Source organism: Hyla sarda, chromosome 13 (genome assembly GCF_029499605.1).
Source record: "Hyla sarda isolate aHylSar1 chromosome 13, aHylSar1.hap1, whole genome shotgun sequence".
Taxonomy (NCBI): domain Eukaryota; kingdom Metazoa; phylum Chordata; class Amphibia; order Anura; family Hylidae; genus Hyla; species Hyla sarda.
In genome coordinates this window covers 32,596,052-32,608,946 of record NC_079201.1, presented here as the reverse complement: position 1 = coordinate 32,608,946, position 12,895 = coordinate 32,596,052, and the positions used below count along the sequence as shown (strand labels likewise).

At 40.7% G+C, this 12,895-nt stretch overlaps 1 protein-coding gene across 1 annotated transcript; it reads right to left on the bottom strand.

Moving 5' to 3' along the window:
• Positions 1-4,373: 4,373 nt before the first annotated feature.
• On the bottom strand, positions 4,374-12,177 carry FOXJ1 (forkhead box J1). Its single transcript, XM_056549779.1, has 3 exons — positions 12,023-12,177; positions 9,469-10,012; positions 4,374-6,178 (listed from the first exon to the last, which is right to left on the bottom strand). The coding sequence occupies exons 2-3, from the start codon at positions 9,979-9,981 to the stop codon at positions 5,378-5,380; spliced, it is 1,314 nt and encodes a 437-aa protein (XP_056405754.1). The 5' UTR covers positions 9,982-10,012; positions 12,023-12,177; the 3' UTR covers positions 4,374-5,377.
• Between the last annotated feature and the right edge of the window lie 718 nt (positions 12,178-12,895).

The following is a 12,895-nucleotide window of genomic DNA, read 5'->3' as shown; positions in this document are numbered from 1 at the left end:
GGGAACTGTACAGAGTAGAATAGGTTTGCTATGGGGATTTGCTTCTACTCGGGACAGTTCCCGAGATACGTGTCATCAGAGAGCACTTAGACAGAAAAGAACAACTCAACTTCAGCAGCTAAAAAGTACTGAAAGGATTAAGATTTTTTAATAGAAGTAATTTACAAATCTGTTTAACTTTCTGGAGCCAGTTGATATATATATAAAAAAAAAGTTTTTTTCCTGGATAACCCCTTTAAGCGAAATAAAAAAAACAAAGACAAACAAAAAGTTTCCATTATATTATTTTTCTGTCCATCTGTGCAGTTTGGGGATCTGTAAAAGGCCTTTGGGACCCCATGGTTTGTTACAACATTCCATAAAAGGGAACCTGGGGCTGACCGGGCATGGACACGTCAGGTGAGTGAAGAAAGGGTTTATTTAAAATAATGCAATGTGTTTCGCCCGGCTTTCTTCACACACCTGACGTGCCCATCCCTGGTCATCGCCGCTGAAACCCACCGCTCTCTGGAAGTCTTCAACTGGTATTGTTCGTATGGCTGGGGAGGATGCAGACAGGGCTTAACACTCACCCACGCTGACCATTGTTGTATGTGAGCTCACACAACCGCCTCCGGTAAGAGTTCCTCAAAATCATTTTTGAACCTTACAACGGCGGTTTTACGCTATGGAGCGCACTCCCCTTTTTTTTTTTTTTTTTTTATAAAAGGGAACCCGTCACAATGAAAATTTTGCCTTATCTGCAGGGATGATGTTATAGAGCAGGAGGAGCATATTAATATATATTTTTATAAGAGAAGTTCTAGGATTACTTTTTATTTATTTATTTAACTCTCTGCTCATTGTGGGATAAGTAGTCATGTGGGTGGTCCTACTTAGTGATTGATAGCTCTTTATGTACACTTCTACAGTGGGGGTCAAAAGTTTGGGCACCCCAGGTAAAAATGTTTTATTAATATGCATAAAGAAGCCAAGGAAAGATGGAAAAATCTCCAAAAGGCATCAAATTACAGATTAGACATTCTTATAATATGTCAACAAAAATTAGATTTTATTTTCATAATTTACACTTTCAAAATAACAGAAAACAAAAAAATGGCATCTGCAAAAGATTGGGCACCCTGCAGAGTTAATATCTTGTACTGTCCCTTTGGAAAGTATCACAGCTTGTAAATGGTTTTTGTAGCCAACCAAGAGTTTTATAATTCTTGTTTACAAAAGTCTTCCAGTTCTTTGAGATTTCTAAGCTGTCTGTCACGCATTGCTCTTATAAGGTCTATCCATAGATTTTAAATTATGTTGAGGTCAGGAGATTGTGAAGGCCATGGCAAAACCTTCAGTTTACGCCTCTTGATGTAATCCCCCGTGGATTTCAAGGTGTGTTTAGGATCATTATCCATTTGTAGAAGCTATCCTCTCTTTAACTTCAGCTTTTTCACAGATGGCATCAAATTAGCATCCAAAATTTGCTGAAATTTTATTGAATCCATTTTTCCTTCTACTCGTGAGATGTTCCCTATGCCACTGGCTGCAATACAACCCCAAAGCATGATTGATCCACCCCCATGCTTAACAGTTGGACAGAGTTTCTTTTCATTAAATCCTGTTCCCCTTCTTCTCCAAACGTACCTTTGCTCATTCCGGCCAAAAAGTTCAATTTTAACCTCATCGGTCCACAGAACTTGTTTCCAAAATGCATCAGGCTTGTCTATATGTTCATTTGCAAAGTTCAAACGCTGATTTTTGTGGTGAGGACGTAGAAGAGGTTTTCTTCTGATGACTCTTCCATGAAGACCATATTTGTACAAGTATCTCTTTATAGTGGAATAGTGTACCACAACTCCAGTGTCCGCCAGATCTTTCTGGAGGGATTGTGCAATCAAACGTGGGTTTTGAATTGTTTTTCTCACAATCCTGCGAGCTGTTCTGTCTAATATTTTTCCTGGTCTTCCAGATCTTGCTTCAACTTCCACTGTTCCTGATGACTGCATTTCTTAGTGACTTTCCGAACAGAGGATATTGACATCTGAAAACGTTTTGCTATCTTCTTATAGCCTTCTCCAGCTTTGTGAGCGCCAACTATTTTCAGTTTCAGATTTCTAGACAACTGCTTAGAAGAACCCATGGTGCTGATTGTTGGGGCAAGGTCAGATGAGTCTGGGCATTTAAAACCTTTGAGATTGACATCACCTGGTCTTCCCAGATGATGATTGAGAACAATCCATGACACTGGAAGGTCTCAGCTTTGCAAAGGGGGCAGTGCATTCTATAAATTCTGCAGGGTGCCCAAACTTTTGCAGATGCCATTTTTTTGTTTTCTGTTATTTTGAAAGTGTAAATGATGGAAATAAAATCTAACTTTTGGTGACATATTATAAGAATGTCTAATCTGCAATTTGATGCATTTTGGAGATTTTTCTATCTTTCCTTGGCTTCTTTATGCACATTAATACAAATTTTCACCTGGGGTGCCCAAACTTTTGATCCCCACTGTATATAGTGAGCTGTCAATCACTGAGTAGGACTGCCCACATGACTACTTAAGCCAGAATGAGCAGAGATTTACATAAATAAATGACATGCTATACTGCAATGAATGGGGCTGATAAGTGTCCTTTCAATGTAGTGTTCCCTATCTGGTAACTCATGTGAAACCTGTGAGTCTCTGGGCCCACCTGCATGTTATCTACGAGAGATGCCATAGCACATAAGCATTACCAAGCTGGTCACAGCATTACTAGGATTTGGCACTTTTTTTCGAAATATATGACTAGTAGTTAATGGGGTATTCCAGGATCTTTTTTTTATTTGACTATGCTACAGGGGCTGTAAAGTTAGTGTAGTTCATAATATGGTGTCTGTATCTGTGTGTGGCGGTTTTCTCACAATTCTTATGTGATTTTCACTCCAATATTTTAACAGCATACAAAATGACTTGTGTCTCGGGATTTCCCAGCTTGCAGTGCATCAAGACCTGACATCACAAGTCAGGTGATCAGAGGGAGTCTGTCCTGCTTCAATGGGTGTTCTTTTTTTTCTTCAATGATGGGTTCATTTTGCAACAGCTGTAGGCACCCTGATCAGGAAACACTGATGTATTGCAAGTGTTCCAGTGGGTGGGGTGGCTGATGGGTGGGAGGGAGGAAAGTGACCTCATACTTACAAGCATGGAACTATGGGATGTGTAGTTTAGGGAACAAAATTCAACAGGAAATACCCAGTTCTGGCAGGTACGTACTACTAAAATCACCTTATGGCGAATAACCCCTTTAACATTAGGATAAACTTGAGTATATTATTATTTGGCTTGTTCTCCAGCACCTGATTCCCTGCATATTTGAAGTTGCAGATCCGCATTTGCAAAACCCACAGTAAGGGGAGGGTCACCACATATTTCCTGCTGCAGATGCGCCGAGCAGTCATAAGAGTGAGCTCCCTGCTGCGGATGGGAGCTCTGGGTGTCCGATCGTAGTGGCGGATTTCCCACCAGCAGTCATGATCGGACACACATAGCTACCCAGATGCAGCAGGGAGCTTGCTGTTATGACTGCTGTCGGGGCATTCACAGTGTGTAATACGCTGCCAATGCGCTCCGTGTTACCCTACCCTTACAGATTTTACAAATGCAGTCCCATACACAAGGATTGCCTTGTAAAATCCACAGCAGATCCAGCATGTGTGAATGCACCATAAACTCAGTGTGGTTCAACACCAACTACTTATTCGAAAGTGGCTTGCAACCTACAAAAGTTTAGGAAGCTCAGTTTATTAACCCACACTAAATTTTTATTGGGTATTGATAAGGGCATTAGTGCCAAGGGCATTCATAAAGATGGAACTATGAAGACTCCATAGTTCATTCCATAGAAATAATACAGTTTCAAAAGGTTGAGAGAGAGTACTTGTGTATGGAGTAGAGATGAGCGAACTTACAGTAAATTTGATTCGTCACAAACTTTTCGGCTCGGCGGTTGCTGATTTTTCCTGCATAAATTAGTTCAGCTTTCAGGTGCTCCCGTGGGCTGGAAAAGGTGGATACAGTCCTAGGAGACTCTTTCCTAGGACTGTATCCACCTTTTCCAGCCCACCGGAGCACCGGAAAGCTGAACTAATTTATGCAGGAAAAGTCAGCAACCGCCGAGCCGAGAAGTTCGTGACGAATCAAATTTACTGTAAATTCGCTCATCTCTAGTATGGAGTATGGTGCTTTTTATGTTTTATGGGTAGGTATGCTTGGTTATCGCAGTATGTTTATCTTTATCTGCGAGTTGTTGGGTCTGGCCTGAATAATCTGCTGTTGATAGATCTTAAACTACTGATGTTTGTTTCTTTTTATTATAATAAATATACAAATAAAGATGCCAAAACGTATTGTAATTAATTTAAAGAAAAATGCATTTATTTTAATCCATAGGAGAAAATTCAATGTCCATTCAAGAGTGCTGTCCTTCAATCTTCCCAGTATTCAACCCTGATTCCCACCCCAATTGAAATTGCATAACAATGTTTAAGCCATTCAAATAGGCGGTGAACAGTCATAAACTCCTCATTGTTCCCTGGTGCCAGCTCTATTCACATACACACACATACACATGCACATTTGTTCCCCTTCCACATATCAGAATCCAAGTGAAGCAAACTACTTAACTCTTAACACCAGAGGAGTACGCAACACTTTGAGGACTCTGGCAGCAAAAGCTTAAACATATTCTTAAGAATAGACTTTTATAACTCTGAAAAATGGTAGCAGCACCCATTCACGTACCACCCAACATATATATATATATGTATCTGACAAGGTTTGTTCTGACATCCAACCAGTAGGAATATGTAAGATCCAACATGGAAAATAACCTACGCTCCCCATCAATTTGCTGGAGGTCAGTACAAACCACGTCAGATGAAGAGAATACATTGCACATTATTAAGAATTGATCATTTCATGATTTCGTATAATAAAACATATCTTGCTCAAGCTGTTCACCAAAGACCAGAAATGAAGTCACAATAAAAGAAATAGCGTTTTCAAAAAACATACTTTCTTTTTTGTTTTGTTTTTCTGTAGAAAAATAAGTACAAAAGTTTGATATTTTCTTTGTCTTTATACTAAGTACTGTACATTTGATTGAGAAATAGGGGAAGGGTCTTCTCCATGTCCAGAGTTCATGCTGTCCTGTAGACCATTTCCCCCTGGATTCGGTAAAGATGCTGTCTCACATTGGAGGTTCTATATCCCTTTTGTTAGACATGTAAACGTCTGAACGTCTTCCTCTTTACACGAGTTCAACGACAGATAAATGTAAATATAAAATGTATTGGTATATCTATATGTAAGTCTACAATGTACACACGTCTTACAAAGTCCAAGATGGTGCCATTATTGTAAATAGGAACCCATGGAGTTCCAGTCATTCAGTCCTGGGGGGAATTCTTCATTGAGATCGAACAGCTGATCTAGGTTGGAAGAGTTTGAAATGTAGTCATTCCTGTCCTCGTCCCATGGGTGCTGGAGAAATGAGGTGGCCAGGAATGTTTCATCAAAATCCAAACTGTTCTGAACTGCTACTTGGTCCTGCCCCATAGGATACCACTGCTGAGGACAGTCAATGTGCTTACCGTGGACTGTGAGGTCAACAGATTGGCTGACTGGGCTCAGCGGTGGAGTCACTTCTAGGTCCTCAAATGCAGAGAAGTTGTCACCGATGTTTGATTCAAAAATGACTTCCCAGTCAAAATCTCCTTTTAGGGGTCCGAGTTCTGTCTGGTCGTCATGGGATAGCATAGGAGAACTGGATAAGCGGGGAGCTTTAAACATCCGCTTAGGCAATGGCTGCTTGCGCTTGTGACTTTTGTTTTCCACCATGTTCCATACGTGTTCACCATTCCAGTTTTGTTCACCGGTGGCTTCCTCAAACTCCTTCAACAGCTGATGGGACTCGGTGCTTACACTCAAAGGCCAGACAGAACCCATATTATTGTCGGTGGAAGTGGAATGGGCGCCGGCAAAGGCTGGGTGAATCTGGACAGGTGGCAGTCGTCTCTTCTTAATGGCACCATTCATAAGGCGGTCAGCGTATTGGGGATCGATCTTCCAAAACCCACCTTTTCCTGGCTCATCTTTCTCACGAGGAACTTTAATGAAGCACTTATTCAGAGATAGGTTGTGTCTGATAGAATTCTACATAAGGAAAAAAAACATCAGAGAAAAGTTAATATTATTATACTGTCTATCTATACATCAATGTATTTGTGTCTGTTTTTGCCATTAACTGCATAACATTTTGTTACAAAACACCATGTTTACCAAAACGATGCAAAAATTTTGCTTTTTGCACCACTCAAGCCAAAAGTTGGGAGGGATAAGTTTACATGAGAAACCAGGTGGGTGCGGCCAAAAACTTTAAACAGAATTACCAAATACTAAAGCCAGAAAACGGAAAATTTGTATTTAAAACTAAAACAGCTCCTTTCATTTTTAGGAGGCAGGTGCCTTTTATTAAATTTGGTTAAAAGTATTTCAACATTCTTTTTTTTTAAGTAATTTTTTTCACTTTGGAAATTTTAGCAGCATCCAGTAAAGTAAAATAAGCATCAAAATGGTTACATTCCGATTTTTCTCCCTTTACCCTAAGTCCAGCCCCTCCTATCCCCCCCAACTACAGGGATCCCGGATCTTCCTGATCCGCTATTTACTGTTTAATGAAATTTAACAAGGGGAGAAAAAACGACACGGCCCCCACCTCCTCTTTTCTATTCATCTCCCTCCATTCTCGGACTCTGGATGCTTATTGCTTTGGCCAGTTAAACATATTTATCATTCTTGCCTCAGCGGTCTCCATCCTCACCACCTGTGTGTGTCTGGGACGCCCCCCACCACCAATGTTTAATTAAACTAGTAAAGTTGGAGGCGAGCTGGGGGATTCGCTTTCATTATTCGCCTCCTACACACTTTATGGTTTTGGAGGCATGTTTTCTTGTTTGGGCACAAAACAGATTAGATAGATGGTAGATAGATAGATAGATATGAGATAGATATGAGATAGATAGATAGATAGATAGATAGATAGATAGATGATATGTAGGTAGGTATGTAGACAGACAGATAGATATGAGATAGATAGATAGATAGATAGATAGATAGATATGAGATAGATAGATAGCTATGAGATAGATAGATAGATAGATATGAGATAGATAGATAGATAGATAGATAGATATGAGATAGATAGATAGCTATGAGATAGATAGATAGATAGATAGATAGATAGATAGATATGAGATAGATAGATAGATAGATATGAGATAGATAGATAGATAGATAGATATGAGATAGATAGATAGATAGATGATATGTAGGTAGGTATGTAGACAGACAGATAGATATGAGATAGATAGATAGATATGAGATAGATAGCTATGAGATAGATAGATAGATAGATAGCTATGAGATAGATAGATAGATAGATAGATGTGAGATAGATAGATAGATATGAGATAGATAGATAGATAGATAGATAGATAGATAGATATGAGATAGATAGATGATATGTAGGTAGGTATGTAGACAGATAAATAGATATGAGATAGATAGATATATAGATAGATATATAGATATGAGATAAATAGATAGATAGATAGATAGATAGCTATGAGATAGATAGATAGATATGAGATAGATAGAAAGATAGCTATGAGAGAGATAGATAGATAGATAGATAGATGTGAGATAGATAGATATGAGATAGATAGATGATATGTAGGTAGGTAGACAGATAGATATGAGATAGATAGATAGATAGATGACATGTAGGTAGGTTGGTAGACAGATAGATAGATAGCTATGAGATAGATAGATAGATAGATAGATAGATAGATAGATAGATAGAGGATATGTAGGTAGGTAGGTAGGTAGACAGATTGATAGATAGATAGATATGAGATAGATAGATAGACATATAGATGATATGTAGATAGATAGATAGATAGATAGATAGAGAGATAGGTTATATGTAGATAGATAGATAGATAGAGATAGATAGATGATATGTAGATAGATAGATAGATAGATAGGTTATATGTAGACAGATAGCTAGAGACAGATAGATAGATGATATGTAGATAGATAGATAGAGACAGATAGATAGATGATATGTAGATAGATAGAGATAGATAGGTTATATGTACACAGATAGATCAGTAGATAGATATATTTGTTTAAAGCGGCAAGGGGGGGGGGGTTGCTTCTAGTTTCCCCCTTTCCGGTAATCTCCTCCTCCCACCTCACTGTACAAGATTTCCCCCATAAACCAGTCTCGTCTGGTCCCTCCCAAGGACCATCTATTACCGTGAGACAATGCATTGTCAGGGCCACACAGATTCTACAGAACAGGGGGAGGGAAGGAGCTGACATCCACCATCTAATAGTACACTGATATATGGCGGTGTAGTTACTGACCCTGTATAGGAACCTCCTTTGACCCTCCATTGTTGCCCACACATACTAACAATTGTGTTGCGCTTTTGCAGAAACGCTGGACCTTAAATGTATGGCAAATTTGGGAATGAACAATTGACTGCCTCCATCTGATGGATCACAGGGGTTAATGTAACACTCGTGATGCTGTGGGAAGCACAATGTGCAAAATAGTTACTCGGGAGTCACGGAACTAGAGGATAATTATACCCAGGGGAAAGGGGTAAGGCAGAAAGATGCCAAGTGCATGCCTTATTGCCTCAGGACCTGCATCAGTGTCATATAGTGTCATAGTGTCTTATGGAGACGAGTAGATGTCGGCATATAGATGTGATGCCCCCATGCAGTTTATATTAGGGTTCCCCTACCTGTCGCTCTCCAACTGTTGCAAAACTAAAACTACTGCTGTAAGTGCATGATGGGAGTTGTAGTTTTGTTACAGCTGGAGAGACACAGGTTGTGGAAGAGTGGTCTATACCATGATTAAAGGGGTTATCCAGGAAAAAACGTTTATATATATATATATATATATATATATATATATATATATATATATATCTCAACTGGCTCCAGAAAGTTAAACAGATTTGTAAATTACTTCTATTTAAAAATCTTAATCCTTTCAGTACTTGTGAGTTGCTGAAGTTGGGTTGTTCTTTTCTGTCTAAGTGCTCTCTGATGACACCTGTCTCGGGAACTGCCCAGTTTAGAAGCAAATCCCCATAGCAAACCTCTTCTACTCTGTGCAGTTCCTGAAACAAGCAGAGATGTCAGCAGAGAGCACTATTGCCAGACAGAAAACAACAACTCAACTTCAGCAGCTGATAATCATTGGAAGGATTAAAAAAATTTTAATAGAAGTAATTTACAAATCTGTTTAACTTTCTGGAGCCAGTTGAAATATATAAAAAAACATTTTTTCCTGGATAACCCCTTTAACTCAATGTATGTCAAACTAACGTATGAGATATTCTTAAGTATTTTTGGCTATTTACCTGCCAAGTGGGGTCTGCGTGCCGGAAGTAGCAGAAGTTATCTGTGATCCACTTGTAGATGGCCGAAAGTGTAATCTTGCTCTTCTTGCTCGCTTGCATTGCCATGCATATGAGGGTGGCATATGAGTATGGTGGCTTAACGTGCGGGTTGGTCTTGTAGTCAATCTCCTCCAGAGGTTGGAGACCCAGGTGGGCCGCCCTTGAGGTAGAAGATGATGTAGGCTTTCCTGGGGTGTGAGGCATTCCTAGGCAGGCAGGATCAGCTGCCAGCGGTGAGCAGGGGGCAGCAGAGCCTGGCAAATGACGATACCCATTAGAGTCTACAGATGAGGAGGGGGTCTTGCCCACATTGGCATTGATAATGGAAAATTCTTGTAGCCACTGAAGACTGGTCAGACTGTCGTCCAGGTTCACTGAGCTGGAGAGGGATTCTTGCCCTACTTCACTCTCTGCCTGGTAGGCCAGCCAGTTGTCTGCCATGTCTGAGGGCACAGGAGTGGGGATATCGAACATTCAGGAAGCCACAGTGGTCCGAAGACTTTTCCTGAAACAAAATAAACAAGTGTTAGAGAAGAAAAGCAATGAAGCGAGAATAGATTAAAGGGGTATTCCAGGAAAAAACGTATATATATATATATATATATATATATATATATATATATATATATCAACTGGATCCAGAAAGTCAAACAGATTTGTAAATTACTTCTATTAAAAAAATATTAATCCTTCCAATGATTATCAGCTGCTGAAGTTGAGTTGTTGTTTTCTGTCTGGCAATAGTGCTCTCTGCTGACATCTCTGCTTGTCTCGGGAACTGCACAGAGTAGAAGAGGTTTGCTATGGGGATTTGCTTCTAAACTGGGCGGTTCCCGAGACACGTGTCATCAGAGAGCACTTAGACAGAAAAGAACAACTCAACTTCAGCAGCTCATAAGGAATGAAAGGATTAAGATTTTTTAATAGAAGTAAATTACAAATCTGTTTGACTTTCTGGAGCCAGTTGATACATATATATATATATATATATATATATATATAAAGTTTTTTTTCCTGGATAACCCCTTTAAAATTGAAGTCACATACGGTACACTAGTGTGCACTAGTCTCAAACTAGTCCCAAAGTCCCAGCCTTTACCTGCCGGGGGATGTTGTAGTTTGGAGACCAATGTGTATGTCAGTGTTTCCCAACCAGGGTGCCTCCAGGTGTTGCAAAACTACGACTCCCAGCATGCCTGGACAGCCTTCGGCTGTCCAGGCATGCTGGGAGTTGTAGTTTTGCAACACCTGGAGGCACCCTGGTTGGGAAACACTGGTGTATATAATTGAAGTCCTTACAATAAAGCATTCATTAGGAAATACATTCTAGTCATAGTGATATAGTAACATAAAAAAAGATCTATGTCCATCCTGTTTACCTATCTAGTTTTGATCCAGAGGAAGCCAATTGTTTTTTCTTCTTCTTCTGGATCAACACAGTAGGGTTTTAGGTTGAACTTACTGAACTCTTATAAACACCAATGTAAATGATTCGGATAACTGCAATATAAACCAGAGTATCGCCACTTTCTCCATGTTTTAGGAAATGTTTATACATGGCGGAGATGCTGCAGATTTGTTGCGGATTTAAAAAAAAAATATATAAAAAAATAAAAAACGGACATAGATCTGTGCCGTGTTGCAAGTACCAACCTACAGGGCTGAAAAGGATCTGATCTACTCCGGAAAAATCTTACTTCATTGCTTACTCTGTGTCGTGATGGAAGCTGTGATGCTGCGATATCTACAGCAGCGTTTCCCAAGCAGTGTGCCTCCAGCTGTTGCAAAACTACAACTCCCTGCACGTTGGCTGTCTGGGCATGCTGGTGGTTGTAGTTTTGCAACAGCTGGAGGCGCACTGGTTGGGAAACAGTGATCTGGAGACACATAAGTTGGGGAATAGAAAGTACCAGTGGGTTGTCAGTGCTGAGAGTTGTAGCTTTGCAAAAGATTGGGGAACACGCTGCTTTACATGTTTGTCCACCCCCAACCATGCCAAGCCCTAGGTGCCCTCCTTGCCCTATATCAAGGGGTCAAGTCCTGCAGGAAAGCATGGGAACTGAGTCCCTGCACTTTTTCCACAGCAGGAACACCATTCCCATTAGCAGGACCAGCCTTTGAGTGGAAGTCATGGGTGAGTTCATTCACTTTTCTTTTTTCCGGGACTGCTTATATCCATTATATATATATATATATATATATATATATATATATATATATATATAAATATATATATATATATATATATATATATATATATACAGGGCTCAAGTCCTGCAGGAACTCATGGGAACGGAGTTCCTGCACTTTTTCCACAGAAGAAGTACTGTTTCCATTAGCAGCCCTCGGGTGGAAATCTTGGGGGAGTTCCCACACTTTTTTACCCCAAGACTTGACCCATATATATATATATATATATATATATATATATATATATATATATATATAGTCCTATAAGGTACCTGTAGCGATCCCTGAGCAGGTAGCAGCACTATGGATGAATGGGTCCCCTTACCTGATTGATGGCTGATCAGGAGGCTACAGGGTGGGCACGAAGCTTCCAGAAAGAGCCGTAGAAAAGCCAGGAGCCTCCGATGAGTTATTGCCAGCTCTTTTCTTATCTGCCACCGTCTGCTGCCAGGCATTAAGTACCAGCGGCGCTGAAAGGCTTCTCCGGGAACTATGGCAACGCTCCGCCCATGTAAACAGCTTCCAGCGTTGTGATTGGCTGCTGAGTCTCCATGGAGAGCGCTGCCGGGACGCCACGCCCCTCTCCTCGGTGGTTCAGCGCTGTGTCTGGCAGGAGACGTGGTTGGTATGATGGCATGTACATGGTGAGGGGCAGGAAGGCAGACATGGGGGGAGGAGGAGGAGGAGGGGTTCTTCCTTTTTACCCTCAGGACTGGACTTCAGTCTTCCCACAGAGTTATTCAAATATGTACGTGTAGAATGTCATACCTGCTGGGGGCGCTGTTGCTGCTTGTGGGGGGGGTCTATTGCTGAGCTATGGCTTGTGCCAACAGGAAGCCCCATGGCATGACCTGGCATCAGTCACCGTTAGTAATTCAGAGCATTTCCATTTATGGAGGGGCAACATTGACCAGCCATCTCTTTGGCTCTGTACACGCTGGGAGTTGTAGTTTTGCAACAGCTGGAGGCACCCTGGTTGGGAAACACTGCCCTAGCTGTTGGAAAACCACAACTCCCAGCATGCACCGACAGCCAAAGGCTGTCGGTGCATGCTGGGAGTTGTAGTTTTGCTACAGCTGGAGAACCACAGGCTGGAAATGATTTCCCCAACTTGTGGCTCTCCAGCTGTTGCAAAACTACAACTCCCAGCATGTGGCTGTCTGGGCTTTGCTGGGAGTTGTAGTTTTGCAACAGGTAG

What these genes read in the sequence shown, in the direction of transcription:
- FOXJ1 (XM_056549779.1), bottom strand. Translation starts at nt 9,981, where the DNA reads ATGTTCGATATCCCCACTCCTGTGCCCTCAGACATGGCAGACAACTGG. An exon ending in ACGCAGACCCCACTTGGCAG is followed by an intron (nt 6,179 to 9,468) that starts GTAAATAGCCAA and finishes TTCCTTATGTAG; the next exon opens with AATTCTATCAGACACAACCT.